A 24,990-nucleotide genomic window follows, 5' to 3' on the forward strand; every position below is an offset into this window, starting at 1 on the left:
TTGCAACACTGAAAATTGTGTGATTTGCTTTGGGACAACAACCAAAATTCTACTGGAATAAAATTCTATCCTGCCTTTGGGTGTTCTTGGTAGCAGTAAAAGTATGAGTTTTGACTTTAGGTGAAAAGAAAGATCTTTGCCTGTATGGCTCTGGTCATTACTTAATGCAATAGACCTTGCTACTATAGTTTAAAAGGTAAACTTTCATGATTAGCTATTTAATCTGTGTAAAAAAATATATCTACATTTAGATTCTTAAATTAGTGATATAATAAAAACATATGCAGTGCATGTTATTAAGTTTCTAAGAACTATTACCAAAGTTAGAATGTTTATTATATTTAAAGTATGTCTTGCATATTATAATTTTAAGAGTTTGGAAATAATCTTCAAATTAAATCCTTGTATGCAGATAGTATTAGGTTGCAATAAGTAAAAGACTCTTAATCTGTGTAGAGCTGATTTAAGCACTAACCAGTATTATTTTGTTTAGTTTTTAATTACATGGATTTTTTTCCTCATGCTCAACAAAGTTCCTTTCCCTTTTTATAATAAAAGCAAATTAGTAGTTCAGTTCCACAAGACTTCATTTGTGCAGGTTTTTATTTACAACAAATTATATTTAAATTATTATTTTCCCCAAAACCTCTCCATAAAAAAGCAAGATTAAGGAAGCCACAAACAAAAGCTAGGTTTACATGGTTGATTCCTGGATGTATTTTAGATTTCTAATAGTAATGACTCCTTCTGATACTAAAGACATTGTCTATGAAGCAGTATTGCTACCTTGATTTATTTTACCCGATATTGAAATAGAAATGGTTTTAAAAGTGAGACAATAAAAAGAAAGACATATTTTGTTTTAACTGTAAAGCTTTTTATAACATACAAAATGAGATATGTGCACCGTGAAAACATAGGAAGGGGACTTCAAATCCATAATTGATTAAATCAATATTTTTTACTCTTCGAGAATCTGTTTTTTAAAAAATTACATTTTAAAAGAAAAATACATGATTTTGAAAGCTAAACCACTGCATTAAAATGGCAACAATAATTTTTCATGCTCAACAGCTTTAAAATAACTGAAGTAAAAGAAAATATAGATACATTAACTTTACAATTGTTAAAAGTTTTTTTCAGTAGAACACTTGTTTTAGTTTGTTGAAACAAACAGACACCATAAAGGCCAACTATGTTATAAATTTTTGCACTGTAGCATTCTTCATGCAATGAATGGAATATTAACACTCTCTCTTGGACTTTCTGTACATTACACATATGCAGAATAACAAATACTGCAGTCAGAAAGTCATTAAAGAAATTATAGTTTTCTTTACAACAACTGTGCATGTCTTTAAAATAATTTAGAATAAGTGTTTTTGATCTCAGGTAACCACAGCACTTTTCTACTGTTCATTAAAAGCAACTTCTCCCCCCTCTCACATTTTTGACCAAATCTAAATAAAAAGGTGGCTCTCTTAAGTGTATAATAATGGAACTTGGGTCTCCATTTAGTGATTAAACAATAAATGAACTTAATTCATTTAAATGATTTTGAAAACTAAATTGGTTAACTAAATACAGTTTGTATAATTACTTTCATGTATCTAGAATTTTTTGTCTTCTATCATACAGAAGAATGCTGGATCCTTGACAAGACACTTGTCACAATCTCTATTTCTCTACATTTCATTTCACCTCCCTTCCTCTCTCTCTCCACATATACACACACCTATTTCAACATAATACCCCATTCATTTAATGAAGCAGACAACAGCTTATATAATACTGTTAGACTTCAAAATGGCTAACAGCTCAAGACTAATGAAATATCACATTTCATAGACATGATCATTAATGTTCATTATTTGAAATGTTCTGTACAGAATGAGCTGAATCAATACCAAGTAACATTCCAAGAGAAGTTTGTTCTCTAGAATCCAATATTTGTTCAGGTTTAACTGGATGAACTATATTTGCTGGTTGTGGAGTAAGAGTATATTTTTCAAGAAATTCAAGCTCTGTTGTTTGCTGATAATCCGTTGGAGGAGGTTGTGGAGGAAGAATTGAGTGAGATGAAGATATAACAGGAGGCTGTTGTTGTACAAGATCAGACTGAGTTTCACGCATTCGAACAGATATCAGTGTCACTGGCACACGTGTGTCTGATGGTACATTCTGTAGCATTGCCTTGGTATCCACTTGGTAAGTTGTGTTCTGATTCACAAATGGTTTAGAATCACCTTGAAAAGCCTTGTCATCTGATGGGTACTGAGCTGGTAATGTCACAATTTTTTCCTCTGACAATGAGTTTTGCAGTTCTTCTGTAGACTTCCCTCCATGTACGTGATCAGTATGGTATTTTAATTTATCCTTTCGTTTAAATGTTGAATTGCAGTATTTACAGTTGAAAGGGCGAGCATCTGAATGAATAACCATGTGTTTAGTTAATGTCTTCTTAATCCTGAAGGACTGGTTACAAATTTGGCATTTGTACGGTTTTTCACCTGCATTAAAAAGCCAATATTAATAAAATAAATATGCTATCTTTCGTATCCTATCTGTTTAATCTTTGTTATATAACAAAACATTGTTTTTAAGTAATTTCTATAGAATACAGAACATTTGACACACACCTGAGGAAAAACCCCACAAAAGTCATGTTAATGTTTACTATCATTCATTAAAAAAATACATAATTAACTTTAAGAATACAGAAAACCTTCCATTTACACCAAACTTTGTTTCAGGTTAGAACAAAGCATAAGGATATGCAAAGCTGATATGCAACACCATTAATTGATACTTTGCAATACATTCAGAAGAGCTGATTCACGTGGATTGCCAGCCTTGGATCAAAAATGTGCTGAGTAACTTAGATTAACAGAAAACACTGTAGGGCATGAGGAGGCGAGGATGGGTGGTAAGTGAAGTCTTAATTTTGTAGTTTTGCTTCAAGAGGATTTTTTTCCCTCAAAAGTTCATCAAATCAAAAATAATTCTTTAAAATTCACACATCAATAATCACAGTTCATTAGTTTTGTTAGTGTTTTGGAAACTGTTTGACTGTTTTGTGTCTTGCATTAGGGTTAAGAATGGGAAGTCAAAATTGCTTTTTGTTTTAATGATGACAGAAGGGGTAGAAATCCATGCTGAATAGTATCAGGCACTCAGAAAGGTTGCAGAAAGGTTGGCTAAAAGAACTATTTTAAAACATTTTGATAACATTATTAAAGAAAGTATTGGATTGGGCAAATATTTAGTTAACTGGGGGACCTTGGAGAGTCCAACAACATGGAATATAGCATAAAGCATGGAAGGGAATTGGGATAGATTAAAAATCCAATAGATTCTTTAGCAAATCACTAAACTGTGAGAATTAAGAACAATGCTCAAAATGTACTGGGTTAATTATTTTTACTACCCAAAATAGAGGAAACTGAAAAACAAAGAAATGCAAGCATTATCTTCTGCTGCAAGCAAGTTTTAAAAATGGAAGAGATCCCAACTGAGTTTTTAGGCTACTCTGATTGTTTACCTGAATGTGTCCTAAAATGCATTTCTAAACTTGATTTCCCCTTAAAAACTTTCTTGCAGACTTCACATGGATGAAATGTTGCTTTGTACCTTGAAAGAAAAGCAAGTAAGTAGAATATATTAGAAAATAAACTGTTTACCAAAGAATGTGTTCAGGCTTACATAAACTAAATTACTATTACAGGCTTATTCTAATTTTTTCCCTGTTTTTAAATTGTTTCTGTAGAATATATGTGCATTTAATTGTTTGCTGGTGGACAATTCCAATACCTTCACAAGAAATGTTAATGCAAACAAATGTGTAATCCATCAAGAAACACAGTTCTATCCAGTGATGAGGCTGGAATCACAATAGCCAATTGTTAAATTTTGGGGCAAATTTGTGAGTCAATTTGAAGGCAGAGCTGAGCCACATGTACCAGATTTCAATGGCTAGCAGCATGGTGGCAGCAATGGAGTTGGCAAAGCTGGTCCTTAAAACATTTACTAGCTTTCACTGGTTCTATCTCTTGTAAATGGGACATTTTAAAGAAAAAGACCCTTAATGATGCTGTGATTCTATGTACTGTATATAAAACTGGCTAGGAGTACACCACTTTGTTATGTGTTGCATTTTGCATTTTTCTGAAATGATATAGGGTTTCCTGCTTGAGCAGGGGGTGGGCTAGAAGACCTCCAAGGTCACTTCCAATTCTGCTATTCTGTTAGTCATATATAGGGTTGTAATGTCAACATTCATATTCTCCAGTGCAAGTGTAAAGGATTATTGCAAAATCCAGCTATTCTATGCTCTTTTGGGGACTTCATGACTCGAAGGCTACATATCAGAACAGTTGGAGAAGAATGTGTTATTATTAATTAAATATTGAACCATATTTTCTATATCTTATTTTCCTTGGCCTTGTTGTTTTTAAGTTCATGTCCCCTTTCAATTGTCTGATACACACCTATTTAGGATAACGCCCCCCCACCACATAGAATATCAAATTAGATAAGGCATTTAGATCCATAATTAGTATCTTCTATGTTTGCTTCTCACTGTTTTGGATATCAAGAAACAGATGTCATGTATTATTGAAACCTTTTCTCCAATGATGTTTTCCCTGACTTGAAATGCCCCACCTGTAGGTATATTTTGCTTTATATGTGATATCTAAACTATATTTTCATACTTTTTATAATAATTGAACATTGTATCTTATCATACCTTAATACACTATATTCTGGCATTAGTACTCAAGGGGTAAAAAGAATGTGTTCATATAAGACTATTTTTAGTTCAATTAAACTCTGATTTAACCAGAACCTGACCATGGTTTTATTTGGTGTATACAAATCAATCTAACATATCCTCAAATGTTGAATATGTTTCAACATTATATCAATATTGAATATATTTCAATATTAAATTAGACTTACTTTTGCCACACTTTTTCTCCTAGATGAACACTTTTATAATGAACAGTGAGGTGATCTCTTCGGCCAAAGCATTTTCCACATTCCTCACACTGATGGGCTTTCTCTCCTAAGATGAAGCAATAATATATTCCGAGTTAATTTAATAAAATTTCCAGGAAGCATTAAAAATAATGCCAGAGGCATCTAACTATTTCTGATTTTGGGCCAGTCACTCTCTCTCTGTCTAACCCACCTACAGGGTTATTGTGGAAAAAGCAAGAGGAGGGAATATTATATAGGTCACTTTGAGCATATAAAATAAAGGCAGGATATAATTAAAATAAATAAATTAGGGATCAATATCCATGGCTCATCAGTATGTTATAATATATGTGTCACCAAGACTGGGAGTAGGGACAAAAAATAGGATTTGTCAAATAATATATTAATAAATAAACTGATGATGGGCTTAACATGTCTTTTAAAATTAAATTTATTATTCTGAAGGTCTGGGAGGGGAGGGATGGAATTGAGATTACTGTGTCTTGGTTCCACCACTGATCTACCTTTTGTGACCTGAAAAAATAACTTTAAAATGTGCAGTTCCTCCATGAGAAAACTGTTGCATTTTGGTATACCCCAGTGCCTTTCCATTCATGGAATATCTGTTCTGCAAATAACAGTCTGGCCACATATGTTGGCATACATCTTCATCTCTAACCAGTCATGGTGAAAACAGATATCCTTTCTTTCAGCAGTCCATTATTTTGTGAAATATAAATGAATGCTATGTTCCTGGATTCTTTGATTGAGAAAGGTAATGTCAATGCCACTCCTTACCTGAATGTATCTTTTTGTGCTTTGTAAGGTGATCATGGCGAATAAATGTTTTTCCACATTCTTCACATTCATATCTCTTATCATCATGGTGGACTCGCAGATGAAGCCAGTATTAACAGGAATACAAGATTAGCATCTGCATGCTTAATGTGCCATGATATTCAAATTTGAAATCTAAATTAGTATAACTTACACTAAAGTTTACATAACTTATATTAATTATAACTTAAATGTGAATATCTAAATTAGTATAACTCAGCGATAACACCAGCTACTCTGAGAGGTTTTCTATACTATTTCTGGGTAGGTACTGTATGCTCCTACTGATTTTATTAAGTCTAAATCAGTGGTTCCCAAACTTTTTCAGTCCACTGCCCCCTTGTTGCTACAAACTCATCCTCAATGCCCCCCGCCCAGGGGCAGGATTCAAATTTCTGTGGACATGGCCTAATTTGAGGGTGTGGTTTGCTGGTCACGTGATTGGGTGGGTGTGGCTTGCTGGTCACATGACTGGGTGGGCATGGTTTGCTGGTCACGTGACGGGTGGTGTGGCTTGCTGGTCATGTGACTGGGTGAGTGTGGTTTGGTGACTGGCAAACCAAATACAAGTGGTCCTCACTTAATGGCCAGTTGCTTAGCAAGTGTTCTAATTTATGACTGGCCTCCCCAGAACTATTTGACCTGTTTTTGGAGTTTTGACAGCCATGCACACACATGTACACATACTCCCTTCCAACCCTGCTGGAGCTGGTCATTGGACTAGAATCAGCAAAGCATCTCTGATTAGATTCTAGTAGTGAATAAAATCTAATCGGAGATGCTTTGCCGATTCTTGTTGATTTGTTTTATTTGTATTTCTTTATTTTATGTTGCTGAATTGCATTGACATGTGTGTTCCTCCTTGTGCACAACCCAGAAGCTTTTGTGATTCTTTGCAGCAAAAATTACCGACCTCTGGCTTTGCTCTACTTTTCAAACATGCCAGCACTGCTGCGTTCTAGATGCCGGCCCTGCAGGTCCACCCCATTGAGCCCGCTGCACTGGAGGGACCTGTCCAAGCAAGTCCGAGCGGAGAAGTGCACCAAATCAGGAGAGGGAAAGAGAGAGAGAGAGAAAAGAGAGAAGGAAGAAAAGAAAGAGAAAAGGGAAACAAAGAAAAAGGGACAAAGAAGGGGGGGCATGGAGGGAGAGAGGGGGGAGAGGGAGAGAGGGAGAGGGAGGGAGGGAGGGAGGGAGAGAGGGAGGGAGGGAGGGAGAGAGAGAGAGAGAGAGAGAGAGAGAGAGCGCTGATGCATCAGATTGAAATGAGGCCTACTTTAGAGGCCCTTTTCCACATTGAAACATCTTTGCCAGCATCTTTGCCAGCACATTGAAACATCTTTGGCTTCTATTAATTAAAGGTTTTGTGGATGAAACACGGCTAAAACTATCAGGAAGCTCTCATATTTTGTTGAGGCTTTAAACAGGATCAATTGGACCAGATCTCCACCCTAAAAAAAAACTTTTCCCCAATGTATTACAGTGCCAATTCTGAAGAAGGCAAAATCAAAATGAACTGGTAAATTACAAGAACACACATGCACACACTCCCTTCTAACCTTGATGGAGCAGGTGATTGGACTAGAATAGATATCTCATTATCTTTCTCCTCCCTCCCTCCTTCTTTATTTCTTTTTCTTTCTGTCCATTCCTTCCATTCCCCCCTCTTTCTTTGTCCCTTTTTCTTTCTTTCCCTTTTCCCTTTCTCTTCTTCCTTCTCTCTTTCCTCTCTCTTTCCCTCTCTCAGGCTCACCCCATTGACTTCATGCACAGCTCCGTTCGGACTTGCTTGGGCAGGTTCCTCCGGTGCAAGGGGCTCAATGGGGTGGAACACGGCGGCGGGAGGATGTTTGAAAAGGAGATCAAAGCCAGAGTGGCTTTGCTCTCCTTTCCCAACGCTGAGTTCGTGGGCGGAGCTCCTTGCACCAGAGCGTGCAAGTCAATGGGATGATCCTGCGGGGCCTTGCCTCGAACGCGGCGGCGGCGGCAGTATTTTTTCTCACCCCTGAATTGTGCCCTGCCGCTCACCTCCAGCACCCCCCCTGCTGGCCCCCTTGCCTCTCAGCGCCCCCCCAAGGCATCCCACCGCCCCCCAGGGGGTGGTACTGCCCACTTTGGGAACCACTGATCTAAATAGTTTTGAATTTTGGAAAAAATGGCTCCTGGAGTCTAGTTGTCTTATTTGCAAATAGATGGGTAAAAATTATATTTAAATTTTGTACCAATCTACTTGGAAATATGACAATTCAGATGAGCAAACTTTGGTAAGGATTGCTTATGAATAGTCCATTTTTTGCTAAAATCTAAAAATAACTTCTGTAGGGATTTCTCTTATTGTAGTAATCCACACTGAATTTTAATTCTACTCTTTAATGACAAACTACCTATAAATACTATAACAAAGTCATTTCAGAGCATAACTGATTGTGGCATAACAATATAGAATGTATTACCTATAGGAGCTTCCATGACGAAAACTCTGCCCACAAATGCTACATAGATGTGGTTTTTCTCCACTGTGAATTCTCAAATGCTCTTTTAAAGTTGTTCTGTAAGGAAAAAATTCAGATATGAGAAAATTATTTCCTAATCCTTTTACAATAATATAATTATACATTTCAATGTAATGCATTTAAAATGGCCACAGTCCAATTTTCTGCAAAGTGCAACTGACATCTATTAATAATGGACAAACTGTTACCAGATGCTGTTAATCCATTGCCAATGATAACTGACAGCTGGGTTTGGCTTTTTTCGGAAATACATGTATGGTTCTGGCATTTCTGCCAGCATAGCATGTAGCACCCAGGACATTCTAAAAGTTTTAGTGCAATACTTTGGGATACCATGTACTGTATATCCAATCTCTGTAGAAGTATATGCCTTAGTGAAGATAAGTATTTTTATAATTTTTTTAAAAGTTATAAGATTTTGTCATTTTATTTGGTGTATAGATTACATTTTAATTTTAAAAATCAATCTGTTGTTCAATTCCATTCCTAATAAAATCACTGTTCATATTGATAGTACAGGGGAAGTCAGTTATCAGTTTAAGTCATATGGAGTTACAAAGTTGAGAATTCTGCTATGCTATATAGTTAAATATGTAAATACACAGCATATAAAATAAACTAAGTAAGTGTGCCAATAGCACATAAAATGTCTGACAAGAGAAAGAATGCCTATGCCTGCCCATATTCTTGTCTACAGCTACTGAGAATCAAGCCTTTGCTGATCTGCACAGTCTTTATTTGGGTTCTGTTTCTTAGCCTTTCTTAGTATGTACTAATAGTCAAGTCTCAAATGCCTATCTTTATTAAGTGGGTTAAACTTTCATTACAAAGAAGAAAATGATTATTTAGATAGCACTTCCCAAAATAAAATGCATCTTTCTTCAGGATCATTCTGCAGTTGTATAATCCCAGAAGATGTTGCTGACATATTATTAATGAGTTTCTGAACTGCAAAGCAGTTTTTCTTTTTTAATTCAAAGTGCTGTACAATACTCATTTTATCTAACCTAAACAGCAGGAAAAAAAAAAAACAAAAAAAATCACTGTTACAAATATGGAGAGCCAGTTTGGTGTAGTAAGTGCTGGACTATAACTCTGGTCTTCCCTTCGGCATAGAAACTGGCTGGGTGATTTCAAGCAGTCTCTTTTTTAGCCCAACCTATCTCAAAGGTCGTTGTGAAGATCACAGGAGAAAGGAGCATTATGAATTCTGCCTTCAGTTATACAAAATAAATGAGGTTTGTACATTGAATAAAAACATACACCTGAGGAGTTTCCGGTTTGTCGGCTTTGCGGTGTAGGGATTCGCAAAGCTGCGCGATCCCTGCCGCGCTAGCCGTTTTGGGGCTCCGATCCGAAAGGGTGCGGAGCAAGGCTGCCCTGCAGGGGCAGCTGAAGGTAGGGGATCCGGGAAAGGGTTTGGGGTGCTGCAGACCCCTCCCTAGCCGGCAGAACCTCCTTTTACCAAGACGTGCAGCGGCGGTCCGTAATGGCCGCCACAAAGAAGCCGGCAGCTGGGCAAGTATGCGCTGGAGGAAGAGGAGAAAGTTTTTAAAAGTGAAAGTCTTCTTGGTCGACCCAGGACTCTAAGATATATTTAATTTAATTCCTGAAAATGATGGCTTTTTGGAGGATTCTTTCCACAAGAGAAAATAAGCGGCAATTCTGAGGTGCTGAAAGGAAAGTTTACTCTCCCCGACGGAATTAATAAATGGATATTGAGAAACCTGTTTTTTTTTTTTTCAGGTAAATCTAGCTTTTGGGATAAGTCGGAAGGGAGAGGACAAAAATATATTTATCTGGTTGGATTTTGTTGGAGGAGATGCCTTAAGGATTTGAAAATAGAAATAAAATCTTAATAAGGCTTCAAAACACAGATTTGAATTTTCTTTTTCCTTTGTCTGATACTACCCCTGGAAGAGAAAGGGGAATTTTGGCTTGGCTTGGACTGATTGAGGATTGTGGACTTTGGGATTGTCTTATTTTTCTTTTGGAATATTTTGGTTGGTGTGAGAAGAAAGAGGGAAAAAGAAAAGAAAAGATCTATAATGGCTTTTCTTTTGAGGAACTGAGGGATGAATATGAGCAAACAAAAGCAGCCTGTAAAGATGGTATGGAAAAAGCTTTTCTTTTTTTAGAAATGGCGTTGGTTAACTACGAACAGACAATACAGATGGAAGCTGAAGAACAACAAGAAGAAGATGAAGACGCCATCTTCAATGAATCCCAAAATTCATCTAAGAAAGAAGGAAGGAAGAAAGCGAGGAAAATGAAGGATTTAAGATCTAAAAAACATTTAAGAAAGAGAAAAATATGATGCAAAATAAATACAATGATAGCAAACAAGAGAAAAGGGAATACAACAGAGAAGGGATGCCGGCAAGATAGAGGTTAGAAGAAGGGGGTAGGAAGATTTGGTGGGGGAAGAAAGAAAGGGAAAGGTGGAGAAAAGCCACAAAGTTTTAAAATTAGATGGGAAAAGAGGAATCCTTTTTAGGGATAATGGGTAAAGCATAAATTTTTTTAAAAAAAGATTCTGCAAGGTACACAAGATGGTATTGTAACATTTGTATTAGAAATAGAAAATTAGAATGACTTAAGAGTTAATAAGAAATTAAAATGTTGAAATGTTTAATAATGATTGATTTTTAAAATGTAATAAAATATTGAAGGAAAGGCAATGAGAATGCTATAAGATTTATTATTTAGATTTATTATTTAACTACGTATTTAGGAGGATATTATGTATTTAAACATTTTTGATTTTTACTCTGTTTTTATTGTTACTAAAAGTAAAAATTAGTAGATAGAATGTACCAAGCAGAATCAAATTGGGTATTAGGTGTTATTTTAAATGTTAGTCTAATCAATTTAGGGAGAGGATAGAAAGGCATCATACTCTGATTAGTGATTTCAGGAGAAATTCTTTTTTTTTCTTCTCATTATAAGGAATGAGATAGAGGGATAATAAAGGATGGGCAAAAGATACAAATATAATGATTTAAACTAAGATGGATTGAATAAGATAGAATTATGAAGAGTGAAATGTGTGGAGAAGTTTATATAGAAGATACAGAATGGTAAATAAAATAAGTAATGATCTGTAAGATGAGCATGAATATAATTAAAGCCCATATAAAGAGAGGTACCTGGGGCCAAGTTACTTTACTAAAATATTTTTATATGTATGTTTGTGTTTGTTTATGTCTTTGAGAGTATTGGTGAAACCTTGTAGAAACATAGAAAGAGAGTGACGATAATCAAGTCAGAAAGAAATAGATGAAATAATATAGAAATGTATTGTATAAGATAAGGTTTTATCTGACTTGTTAAATCTATAATGGAAAAAGGTTCAAATATGTAATGGTTGATGATGATTTGTTTGTTTTTTGAAATTAATAAAACTTGCTTAAAAAAAAAAACCACATACATCTGAAACACTAAAATTCAATGGAGTTTCCCTCAGCTCAGTAGATACAAATGCTGATTGATGAGTAAAGACTTGGGAAGTAAATGGAATGGAATATTCTGAGAAACATATAGGTGCTAATTAGCATCAACAGTTCTCTATTATACAATTACATTGTTCAATTGCCTTTACAATGTTTTTTTATAATATTGGTGAATTCATGGATCTGCTTTCTGTTTAATTTATATAAAACATAGCATGTACTAAGCATACCTTTCTCTAACTGATTTTCCACAAATAAAGCAAGTCCATTTTCTCTTTCCTCCATGAGTGCATTCGATATGGCGCTTCAGATTTCCAGTGTCATTAAACTGACGACCACAAATATCACATGGAAAAGGTCCTAAAAAGACACAGAGATTCAATTTTACAGTTAAGCAACTAGCAAGTGATTTGAATAATTAATAAATACATATTTTGGAACACAAAAATACAAAACTGAACAAAATACTTTCTTCATTTTGAAAAACCTAGCTACAAGCATATTAATCTTCCATTTTTAAGCAGTCCATCATTTCTTCCCCAGAAGGTGCTAATGGTAATTCTGTCACAATAAATTAGTTTACCAAAACTTAACTACCAAAAAGGAAGATATCTTGTACAGCATTTTTTGCATTCTCTTTTTTTTGTAAAACTTAAACACAAATGCATTGATATTACATTTTTATGGACAAGTTGGTAAGCCATTAAATTATGGTGTCATAACTACCAATAGTGACTCCCTGGACCAGTTTATCTATGAATTGTCTGCCATGTAATTGTTTTCTGTATTTTTGCCAATATCTAAAACTCTAGGTCTAACATAGCTAAAGTGGGGTGATCTGTCCATAAGGTTTTAAAATTTGATTGTTTGACTCAAATAATTGTTTAGCATTGTATTAGTAAAAACAGCCACGCTGCCTCTTGAAGTATTCTTGGACAGAAGAAAGCAACTGTTTTAACAGATGTTTATTAAATGAACAATTTCCCTCAAAATGTACCAAATTACCAATAGTGACTTGCAGAAAAGAAGTGTCAGATTGAAAATAGCTCTTGAAAAGCAGAGCCATGATTTATCTTTATAAAATCCATTTACCCTTAAACAAAATTAGAAACACAGTAGCTATTCATGCACTGGGTAAATGGCCATTTTCTTAACTATATCTGAAAAAGGAAAACAGCCCTTAAGCTTCACAATGCAAATCCCATATTCTTTTATTCAATTCTGCAATTCTTCAATTCAAAGGCCCAGTAGATTTACCAAACTGCAGAATGCATGATGGTACTTTCCAATACCTTTTGCCTCAAAAATATCAAAATCCTGTTGGAATGCAGAGATTATATCAGAGGCTGGATCTGACCCGCGTGGTGCTTAAATCCGGCCCATGGGGCCAGCCTGGAAATATCAAAGGTGGTGCCTCTGGGGGCTAAAACGGGCTTTGTGCGCCCCCGTACTTCGTTTTCACCTTCCATGGCCTCCTGCGGCACTCTGCCAGCCAAAAACAGCCCAAAAGTGGCCTGAAAAATGGGCCTGAAAATGGCCGGCAGGGTGCTTCATGAGGCATCCATCCCACCCCTTCCGTCAGCCCATAGGGAACTACAATATTGATCCGACCCTTGAAGAAATCCAGTTTCCCATCTCTGGTTTATATTTTGCTTTTCGAACATTACCATTCTTGAAACAGGTATTCTAGTACCATTATGAATGGATTACAATAAAGAAAAAATTGGAAATAGATATCTCCTCTTCCGTAGCCTGTTGAATCCAATCAAATCTGCTGTTTCCATGTCAACATCACAACCACAGCTTTTACAGCTCAAAAAGCAAGGAGAGGGAAAAATGTTAGGAAGTGTAGTTATAACTTCCATGTTACATGTATTGTAGAAGCCCAATAACTCGAAGTCCTTTGCTGTTGTTAGAGAGGTACTTCAAAAAATAAATGTCATCTAATCTTTCTATTTCAAGGGTAATACAGTTGTGCTGATACAATAAATAGAACTGCAGCAATTTTTTTTCCTAACAGATTTTAGTGACAAAATTAACAAAAAAATTGTCAATGTTATTTTATCTGTCTGATTATTCAGTAAATGCACAAATTTGTTACCTGCAACTAAACAAATAATAAAATGTAAACTGGTAAATGTTTCATATGTTACTTTAGTTCTCAGCAACAAAGAAAATGGTTTAAGAGAACATTTTTAATCATTTTTGTACAATGTCTAAAAGTTTACTGTTTCCAAGAAAACTTGGGAAAATAATATGTCCAAAGATTTAGTAGCTCACAAAGCTACATTTTTTAAAAAAATAAACAGGGAGTGACCCTGATAACTTTCCCTACCTCTCTTCTGTTGTTGGTGTCAGCGTTCTAACTAACAAACTCCAAACCAATAAACTCTGAGACAAGGCTGACAGGTGGGCTTTTTTTTTTTTTTTTGCATTTTTCAGAATTCACTGAAAAATAGTTTTTATAATTTTAAGCTAGTGTTAGAAACAAGTAATTGGTCAACTCAATGGAAAATTGGCCTTCCACTAACTTCAGAATGAAGTGGTGAAATCAAATCAAATCAAATAGATAGGTTGAAGACACCCATCCTGTAAATCCCTAATTGTAACTAGATTAACTGAAATTTCTTGGTTGTTTTTTTTTCCAAACAGCCTCTAAATAAGGATTCATTTAATTAATTTGTCCAAAATGTGAACCTCATCTTCAAACAGTTTAAGGAATTGTTCAAACACTGTGAATAGAGATTTGGAAAATTGGTATACAGAATTCAATTCAGCTAATGAATTAAAAACATATGTGCACTGAATATTTTCTTACCTAAATGGAACTTTTCTTGATGCTTCAATCTTGTAAAGCGGGATTTAAAATGCTCTTCACAATATGTACATTTGAAAGGTTTATTCTGTGTGTGAAGAATTCTGTGTTCTTCTAAGTGAGGTCTTCGTGTGAAAGACTTATTGCAAATCTATAGCAACAATATGCAATGATTAAGTAAAATACACAACTTTGAGCTCCCTGAAGAAAGTCAATTTATCTGTGAAAATATATACACAAACCGAATCTTATTGCTCAAAGGAATGAATTATAAATAAGCATTTGCATTTGCAAATGAGCTGAGAATTTTAGGTATCAGAATATACTCAAAAATGGGTTTGGCTTATCCAAGGATAGGCTTATCCACAGGTATATTTTTAATAGTACTTATAATTCTTCTACATTCTCACATGAATCTATCTTTAATAAGTTGATTCTCAAATATTTTAACCACAATATAATGAAAAGTGTGGATTGGCTTATCCATAGATAGTGTATTTTTCATAATAGTTTGGTTAAAAAATTGAGTGTTGGCTTATCTACTGATAAGTGTATATGTGAATACATATGGTAGCTTTCTGGAAATTACTGTACTGTGCAATTGCATAGTTATGACTATTTGCTTCTCTGTTAATCTTGTAATTTCAAGTTTTATCGTAACTAGCATATATGGTGATTTACTCAGCATGCATTGCTACATACTATTTTCTCCACCAAAGTTACCTTATTAAACCATTGACCAAAAAAGATCATGCATCAATAAGCCATAAAACCATATTACGGTACTTTTAATTTTTAATATCCTGAACCAACTGCATCATGCACTATTTACACACCAAAGCACACAATGAAATATAGGATTTCCCATTTATCCCTAATATTATAATTTAGTAACTTTAGCATAAATTGTTTTAGGCACTTATCACTTATCAGGTCAATGTACTCAAACAACATCTGCATATTACTTTCACAGCATAAAAACAGCAACATAACCAAGAGCATGGAGAAAAGCTTTTGTCCATGCTCTGGAATTTCAGAAATTCCTTTCCTACTGCAGCTCCTTGACAAACATTCTAAAACAATTTACAATAATTCTAGGTAGCAGTTAAAATAGCAAATTCAAAAACTTCAGTAAATAAATGCACAGCCTCTGATCTGGATTCAAGTCACAGATTTTTAAAAAATAAGTCAGGGGTATCAAATAATTTCAATTAAACCAAAATCATACTTACTTCACATTTCCATCCTTCGCTTTTTTTCTTCCTGGTAGGCAGAAACTCTTGTACATTTTCAGGATGAAATCTGAGGAGGAAATCTACTAAGACATTATTTATTTAATAAATATAACACAACAAGCAAATCACTAGTTTGCATTTTGTTACTGCTTGCTGGCCTGGTTGTATTAATAACATAAAGAAATATTATTCTGTACTGCATATAAAAAAGCAAGATATTTGAAGTTTATTCTATATTACTGTTTGAAAAGTTATATGGGTCAGCACAAATATTAACTGTTTTTTAATTAATTAAGTCATTCTCTTTAAGCACTTTTTGCCCCAATTTACTTAAACCACCTTTCAATATTCACCAAACAGAATAGCAGGGCATATATTAAAGCAGAGGTCTCCAACCTCGGCAACTTTAAGACTTGTGGACTTCAACTCCCAGAATTCTTCAACTTTACTGGCTGAGGAATTTTGGGAGCTAAAGTCCACAAGTCTTAAAGTTGCTGAGGTTGGAGACTCCTGCATTAAAGAGAATATTTAATGCTACTGAACATACTGATATCTCACTTCACATGTGTATGTTTGGTGAACAGCATATATCCAGATTTGATTCAAGATGACTATACTACAGATATGCTACTTTATAAAATTTTATCCAGCCTGAGGTCCTCCAGATTTTCATCATCTCTAAGCAGGATATGATTGGGAAGGGCTCATGTATGTTATGCATGCTTTTAACATCCTACACATTTAAATCGCCAACATGATCGCCAACGTCCAATGATGGATATGACATAAGAAAGAAGACATATTTAAAATAAGTCGCCATGTATTTAATTGGACTATATTTAATTTTCTGCAGCATACAGTTTTATAATTTTATAATAAAAGGAAATCAAAAGATCATGCTATATTATCCAAAATGCAGTATGACTCAATGACACTTGCCTTTTTTTATGCTTTATCAGGGTCTTTTTGGTGGCATGTAGTTTGTTACAATATGAACATTTGTGCTCCTTTTTATGAAATTCCATTTCACTGCTGTGTTTTTTTCTGTGTACTGTTAAGTTAGATTTGGTTGAATAACGCTGCTGGCAAATATCACACTCAAAAGGCTTTTCACCCGTATGTACTCGAGCATGGCTTTCAAATTTTCCTACAAAATAAAATATATTTTAAAATGAAAAACAGCTGATAAATATTAACCTCTAATATTATCACAATAATAGTATGTGCTGTATGAAGTCTGTAAGAAAGTTTTAACACAGATTATTTTGTAATGTGTTATTTTTTAAATAAGCCTTTCTAATTACTGGTGGAACATCATGTTTTTTCATGTAGCAGAACTTACAAGTGATAGGAATGATGGTATATAACTGCCATCCTACTGCATCATTTAACACTAGCTCTCAATCTATACAAATGAAATTTATATAAAGGGTGTAAATTGTGTAAAAGCACATTATTTTCATCTTTAGCAACGGAACTGTCCTTGTCTTACAACAAGTTGCTAAAGGGTTGGGATTCTTTTTCTCACTAATTTTACACATTATTTTCAATTCCTATTCCTATAGTCCTGGAACACAAAGCAACTAAGGATTAAAAAAGTTCTGAATATGATTCTATAAACATGTCGAGAACTATACTAAGATTTAACTTAACTTTAAATAAACTAAGATTCTAAGCCCATACTACAAAATGATAAGCTAATGTAACTTTATTTTTATCTTGAATTGTTCAGATGTTTGATCATCCATAGAATGCAGGTTGGTTAGTCTTCATGTGTGTCTTTACACTTCATATTCCAGATACATGAACTTTGGCAGCCATAAAAGGCATCTTCAAATTATTTCATGTTTTTTATTGTTCAAAAATGTTTTTAATTGTAACATATTTTTGGATTGTTAAGCTGCCCAGAGTTATTGAGATAGGCAGTTATAAAAATTAAATTAAAGATATATCCTTCTATTGAACTGCAAGCCTAAAATTGCATATTGGGCAAAAGGGTATCTAGAATCAGGACTTGATTTTTCTTCTCTAAGAGATGGCTATGATGCTGTTGATAAAGTAATAAATTACTGTAAACCAATTTAAACCAATTATCCAAGTTACCACACGCCAGTCAAGGAGCAATAATTTAAAGGGCAGGCAGGCCGATAATCTGTTGGCTTTCCAGATGCTGTTGAATTGTAGATCCCAACAATCCGTTAGTACAACTGATGGTGTACTACAATTCAGTAGTACAACAGCCAAAAATTTCTACAACTAAATGCTACCAAATATATGCAAGTTTGCTGCAGTGTTTGAAATGAACTATATGCATTTTTCATTGCCTGGAATTTATATAACAGCGAAGCCAATTTGCTGTTTATTGAATGAACATTAGGTTTCACAATATGTAGAATTTAGTATTGCTTATAGTGTATATCACAATAATATATTTTCACAACCATAGGGACACACTCCTACATTGGTTGAAGGCCCAAAACAACACAGGTAGAATTTGAGTAGAGATGAAACATTTAAAGGGGGGGGGGGACTTTTTGTCTATATTTCTGAGGTCTAATTTAACATTACTTATTAATCTGAATACTGTTTGCCTGCAACTTGGGTGTATGCATGAGCGCATGCACAGTGTTCTTGAAATCCAGTTGTAGGCAGAAGTACAGCAGTGTAGATACCTTGCAGTTCATTTTTATTTTACAATAAACTTGTTAATAATGCCCAATGAAGTGATTCATTTAGGTCAGGACAACTATACAGATGTGGTCATTAAATAACCCAATTTCTGTGTTTCATTCTGTTGATTTAAGGATATAATGAAGCATTTATTTTTTACAAGGGATGCCTAAAGTTTTGCATGTATTGTTAAGTACACTATGGATATAATTAAGATCTAAACAACAATCACAATTCTATACATTGAATCTGACCCCGGATGTTAACCCAAGATTGAAAATGACTTTTTGATTGCTTTTAAACCTATCACAGCCACCCTGCAAAGCTAAAAGACAAACCATATTCTGATTTACCTGGTCGATCAAATGTTTTATCACACTTAGGACACTGCAAACATTTTTTGCTGCTGTTCTGAAGAATATGTGGAATACATGTGGAAAGATTATCTTCAGAAATATTTCCTGCTGCACCATCTGGCTCATGAACCTCTCCACATTCTTTTTCACTATGTTGTTCAGACTCTGTATCATCTCCCAAAGTGTCCTCTTCCTGCCCATCAGTGTTGTATTCACTTCCACTGTCTTCAGATTCATTGCTCTCCTGACTAGGAACAATTGTATCTAAATTGGTTTCTGATGCATTACCACTTTCATTGTCACTCTGATCAAACTTGGCTAGGCATTTACGATTTCGCATTGATCGTCTAGTAGAAATTACTGACTTCTCAACCATTTTTCGCCCATGTTCTTTTTCTCGTGCAGAAGATTTGTGTGCTTTGGACAAATGATTTTCTAATGATTTCTTGTAACAAAAATTACGATTGCATAAAGTGCATTGATGATTGGTGGCTATTTTAGATGTTTGTTCAGTTGTCTGTTCGACCTGAGATGGGTTTTTTGTTTTCTCTTCAGATTGTGAAATGGAAACATTTTCACTATTTAACAATTTAACTGCATCAATAATATCTAAAAATTTTGCTGCTTCTAAAATTAAAGGTATTTCATTTTTATTTAAGAAAAACTGTGATGTGTAAAGAAACTCAAGCAGATGATGGAAAACTGAATGTGTTACATGATCCAAGGTAATAACATTTGTATTTGGATTTTTGCTCAAATAAGCATGAAAGTAACTGCTCCCAACAGCAACTACTACTTTATGGGAGCTAAATTCTTTTCCATCAACAATTATAAGAAGATCACAAAAAGAAGGCTGCTTCCGTCGATCATCATTTAAATATTTAAGTAGATTTTTATTGTATTGCAAAGAAGTTAAAAGCTTTCTTTGATCAGGCAGCAGAGAAAGTTCTTTGGAATGTATGAGCTGGTCTGCAGTAGCTACTTCTGCAGAATCAACATGAGCTTCCTGTTCAGAATCTGTTACAGGAATCTTATCAGTTTGCTCCCTTCGGTGACCAAGATGTATTTTGTCATCTACATTTACATTAAGCCTTCTTTTCTTCTTCATTGCAATTGTGCCACGTTAAAATCAGAACTGTTATAAATAAGCCAAACTTTTCCAAACAAATAGTTGCTTCAGTGATACTTGAAGTTATGACCTGCAAATGGATCAAATAATTTTCTTTGAAACCAATGAAAAAATACTAGATTCATTCCTTTTTTTAACACCAGTTAATTTACTTCCACATTTGGTGAGGTCCTAAGAATTGGCACCCATCCTCTTTGTAGAAAGCAAAAATTCATTTTGAATTGAACCAAAACATTCAAGTCACATGCATGTTATTGAATTGTAAATAGTACTTATTCCTTTACTTATTAACAGAAATAATCGGGAAAATAGCCAGGAAAAGCTATTGTACCAGGAAGCATTTAGATCTGTCCCCAGCTGCATTATCTCTTTAGAATGTTACCACTAGTAATGTTACCCAAAGAGACATAGATTAAAAAAAGTTGTAATTATTCTTACCGAATTGCTCTTGCTCATCTTTAAGCAAAGCAGGGGATAATGCAGCCATACTACTACTATGTACAGGGAAAACAACACAGATACCTCTGCATATTTATTTTTATTTATTTAATATTTAAATTTTAATATTTGTGCGCCATTCATGTCATCAGAGATGATTCTGGGCTGCTTAAAAATATTAAAACAGTAGGACAATAAATAAAAACAATAGATACTATGAAAAGGTAGGGAGGAGGGGAACATGAAGCACATGGGGAGAGGTGGGGTTTTTCTCCAAAATGGGATACCCTGCTGGGGACCCAGGTCAACTGGCAGAACCAGGTCTTCAGGCTCTTGTGGAAGATCAAAAGAGTGGATGCAGATCTAACCTTGGAGTGTATGATGTTCCAAAGGCAGGAGTCATAGGAGAAAAGGCTCTTCTCCTAGACCTCATCAGTCAAAAATCCTTGACTAGTGGGGTCCGCAGCCTGTCTGCTCTACTGGTACTGGTAGGGCAAGCCAATTGGGGTAGGATGGCTCTTCAGAAAACTTGGGCCGAATCATGAAGGGCTTTAAAGGTGATAACCAACCTGCTGAATTGCATCTGGAAGCAAGCCGGCAGCCAATGTCACTGGAACAGCAGTGTAACATGGGCCACCTTAGGGGCCCCAAGAACTTTCTGTCATGCCTCATCCTGCACTAATTGTACCTTCTAAATCAGGGGTGGGCAAACTACGGCCCGCGGGCCACATCCGGCCCGTTGGTCTTTTTAATCCGGCCCGCCGAAGATTGGTACAGAATTAAGGTTTGATGTGAATGATTGAATGATTGCATTCATTTGATTTTGACTTGTAATGACAGGCATTTCGACACCAGGTGACGCATTAGGCGCAGTGACTTGATTTTGCGGAGATTTTGCAGTTTTTTTATATGTATCGTATCTTGTGCTGACCCGGCCCGTCTGTCAAATTTTAAAAGTCAATGAGGCCCCTGAGCCAAAAAGTTTGCCCACCCCTGTTCTAAATACTCTTCAAGGGAAGCCCCATGTAGAATGCATTGAAATAGTCTAGACATGATATGACCAGGGCTTGAATGCACAAAGATATTTATATTTATTCACTGTAGATTAAACAGTTGATCACTTAAAAAGCAGTCATCTCTAATGTAGTCACTCACTGATCCGTTTAAATAGTTATAATTGCTCAAGACAGATACAAATGAGTATATGACTTAATTCTAATCCTTTTTCTTGTACTTAAAAATTAAAATATGCAAGCATATTGAAATAGAGTGCATGGATTTTCCACCGATAGAAAGTTGTAAGAGAGCTAATAAGCAATAACTATGAATAGTACGGCATCACATATCTTGCTAAACTATGATTTAATACATATTAAATTATTAATTCACCCGTTAGCGGGTTTACGTCTCATCAAACAAATCAATCCAGATTTCTCCCTTGAGACACAAATTACCAGGGTTAAATTATTTTACTTTGTACACATTACATGAAGATCTAACTCTCTGGAGAAGACTCTAATGCTGGGAAAGATGGAAGAAAAGACAAAAAGATGACTAGCAACAACATGGATGAACTCAACTGAAGTGACAATGAGTTTATCTTTGGAAAACCTGAAATACCTAGTTAAGAACAGATCATGGATAAAATCTGTGTGTTTGCTAAGAGTTGCAATGATTTGATGGCCCATAAAAATAATATCAAAGTAATAACTAAGATTTACAAACAAGCGCTGGGTTCACACAACCCAGAAGCCAGGACCAAAGAAACTACCTTATAATTTAGTGTGTCATGTGAACCAACTTAGTCCTTCCTTATAAGGAAGGCTCTGTATAAAAACAGTTGTCTTCCCCCACTCCCTAAGCTGCAATTGTTATTTTCTCCATTCAGGTTCTTTCTCTGCAGGAAAGATCTGGTTCACTGGATGCTGTCCAGGGAAAACTCAAGATAGCAAGTGAAATGATAAAGTTTGCTCTTTTCACAACCCAGTCTAGATGTTGTATAGCTGGTGAAAACAGGTAACTAGTTGGGGGAATGTGGCTGCTTCTGTGACTTGATCTATCCACTCACAGAGACAGGAGGTAATATTAGCCACCTCCCTCTTTTGCTTAAATGTTATTGGTCTAGGTCAAGGGTCTTTGAAGTTGACAGCTTTAAGACTTGTGGACTTCAACTCCCAGAATTCCTGAGCTAACATGACTGGAGGAGGAATTCTGGGAGTTGAAGTCCACAAGTCTTAAAGCTGTCAGTTTTGAAGACCCCTGCTCTAGGTGAGTACTACCCAGACAACATGTCACCATGACTGCTCAACTGTTATTATTATCTGCCCCTCACAGAACTGCTCTTTTTTGCCTCTTCAGTTTTTTATCTGCTAATGCCTTTTGTCTGTTTGCATGATTCTGGAGCCACATAAAAGGAATTGGAACATGTTCACCAGCATCCTCACCCAAAATATTATTGGTCCTATCCTTCCTGCTATGCTTAGATGAGCAAGAGAGATGTGATAAGTGGCCTTAAACCAGGAGTCTCCAAACTTCAACTCCCAGAATTGCCCAGCCAGCATGACTAGTTGAAGTCCACAAATCTTAACTGTTGCCAAGTTTGGGGACTCCTGCCTTGAACCAGCCTTATCTGCAAATAGCTTTCTTTCAGTGGGTGATGAACATAACAACCCGGCCAATTGTCACATTATTAGAGCAAGGAGCAGATCAGAGAGGAAGCCACTTCCATCACAGTCCTCTAGTCTAGGAAACACCAAAAAAAATAGGCAAGCGGGACTGTTTTTAAGTTTTTATCCCTCCTAGGCCTAACCCTTCCTTCTATTGTGCTAGTAAGAGATTGAGCAAGGAGAAAGGCGGCAGGAGCGTAAAAACATTTTGTTTAGCCTGCATACCAATGCAACACAACGGAGAGGGAAGGAAGCGAGGGGAACGAGTTTCAGGGGACTTCCACAAGGAAGGAACCCTCTCCCAACCCTCTTCATCGCTGCTTCCCGGCCTCTGTGGCAGGGTGGGCGGCGGAAGAAATTGTTCTTTGCGGCCAGTTGCTTTCCCTTTCTCAACGAGGTAGTGACAGTGCCTCTTTTCAACCCCTCTCCTCCAACAGCCTTTAACAATGATCAGGCTGATCAAACTAGGTTTAAATTGAGATCTTAACAGGCCAGGCTCGCTCAGAAGCGGCAAGCAAACTAAAGGCGAGCCCCAGGCACGCCGAACCCCCTTCCACCGGGATGGCGAGACTAAAAGTGCGCCCCTCGGAAACCCCCTGAACCCACCCAACGAGGGGAGGAGCCTCTTACTTACCTTCCTCCCCTCGCCGAGGAAAGGGGCAAATAACGGTCCCAGGCACGCGCTCTCGGGAAACACGCTTCTTCCCCATTTGCCGTCGCCAAGCCGGCCTCCCAGTTCCGAAAGGCAGTTGTGCCCCCAAAAGAAATAAAATTTACACTTCCCCCTCAAAAACAAAAAAGAAAAAAGAAAAGAAACCCCCCCCCGTCGCGCCCCGTTATCCCCCCTCAGGTTTCGCCCTCACTTCCGGGTTCCATGCGGGCGGGGAGGGGGAAGAGAGGGTGTGTGTAAAGGTGACGTCACTCAGGCCGAGTTTTTGACAGGAAGCTGGGCAGGTTTGTCGTTCCGGCTCTATGGCACGTGGGTGGAAAAACGAGGCGGAACAAGAGGAAAAGCGAGGGGTGGTGACTACGCGGGGAGAGGTTTCTCTTCACTTTGCGGCTCCCAATGGGCGTTTGCGGGCTGTTCATTGCAAAACTGCGAGCCACTCCAGAGACGTGTAAATACAACGGTGCCCAACCTTTCCGACTTTGCGGACCGGCGACGGCCAGCAGTGGCGGGGTGGGGTGGGATACGGGTAGATGGGAGAGGGTTCTGCGCAGACAGCGGGCGAGGGCGCCCGCAGCTCAGTTTGCGCAAATGGAGCTGCAAACGCGCTGGCTCGACCTTTCGCGGCCCTGTTCCGAAAGGACCGCGGTCCCCGCGACCCCTGATTTATGCTCACAATAAATGGTATTTTTGTGTTAAGTCACAGTTAAATTGGCCTTTTGACAAGATAAGTAATGGCTTCTATTCTCTACTCTCATAAATTTCTCTGATTCAAAGAGAACCCAGTTTTTTTTTTTTTAAGTGAGGGGCCAAACAGATCTGAGCACTGATTCCAAATCACCACGAACATTTCCAAGGTTTGTTTATTTACTAACGTAAATAAAATTTCGGGAGGCTTTCAAGAAAAAGGATCTTTTTCTAGACGGCGTTGGTGGCTCTTCACTGGCAATGGCTAGGAAAAAAACCTTTCTGAACTTAGTTCGGGCTGCTACTGCAGCGTAACGTCGAACCTCGCCTCTGGAGCAGAAGGCGGACTTGAGCGGAATAAACAGCAGAAAAAAATTATGTCTGTGGAGAGTCTCAGTCATTCAGGTCGTGGTTGTCCCAAAGGTGCTTTTTCAAGAGGCAACTGGACTTTCTGATGTCATCCAAGAAGTTGCTGAAGAACGAGAGGTGAAGAGGCTTCTTGGATGAGAAGCGAAACGTCTTCAAAGAAACACCAGAAAGTCCAG

At 36.5% G+C, this 24,990-nt stretch overlaps 1 protein-coding gene across 2 annotated transcripts; it reads right to left on the reverse strand.

Annotated features, from left to right (window-relative positions):
* Positions 1-585: 585 nt before the first annotated feature.
* On the reverse strand, positions 586-23,999 carry ZBTB41 (zinc finger and BTB domain containing 41). Of its 2 annotated transcripts, none has more exons than XM_087960790.1 (11): positions 23,726-23,999; positions 18,856-20,057; positions 16,772-16,979; positions 15,830-15,899; positions 14,601-14,748; positions 12,013-12,142; positions 8,270-8,366; positions 5,779-5,884; positions 4,960-5,065; positions 3,542-3,630; positions 586-2,510 (listed from the first exon to the last, which is right to left on the reverse strand). In XM_087960790.1, the coding sequence occupies exons 2-11, from the start codon at positions 19,964-19,966 to the stop codon at positions 1,858-1,860; spliced, it is 2,718 nt and encodes a 905-aa protein (XP_087816916.1). In that variant the 5' UTR covers positions 19,967-20,057; positions 23,726-23,999; the 3' UTR covers positions 586-1,857. The 2 variants fall into 2 exon arrangements, with proteins under 2 accessions (XP_087816916.1, XP_087816917.1); XM_087960791.1 differs by lacking the exon at positions 23,726-23,999 and adding an exon at positions 20,995-21,111.
* Between the last annotated feature and the right edge of the window lie 991 nt (positions 24,000-24,990).

This window comes from Notechis scutatus, chromosome 3 (genome assembly GCF_049901735.1).
Source record: "Notechis scutatus isolate UNSWTSFEM ecotype Mainland chromosome 3, rNotScu1.2, whole genome shotgun sequence".
In the NCBI taxonomy this organism is placed as follows: domain Eukaryota; kingdom Metazoa; phylum Chordata; class Lepidosauria; order Squamata; family Elapidae; genus Notechis; species Notechis scutatus.

Bases quoted from the DNA above. Each gene is read 5' to 3' on its own strand.
- ZBTB41 (XM_087960790.1), bottom strand. From the start codon at position 19,966: ATGAAGAAGAAAAGAAGGCTTAATGTAAATGTAGATGACAAAATACAT. The intron at 14,749-15,829 runs GTAAGTATGATT...TTGTTGCTATAG, and splicing joins GCGAAGGATGGAAATGTGAA to ATTTGCAATAAGTCTTTCAC. The intron at 8,367-12,012 runs GTATGCTTAGTA...TTTTCCTTACAG, and splicing joins GGAAAATCAGTTAGAGAAAG to AACAACTTTAAAAGAGCATT.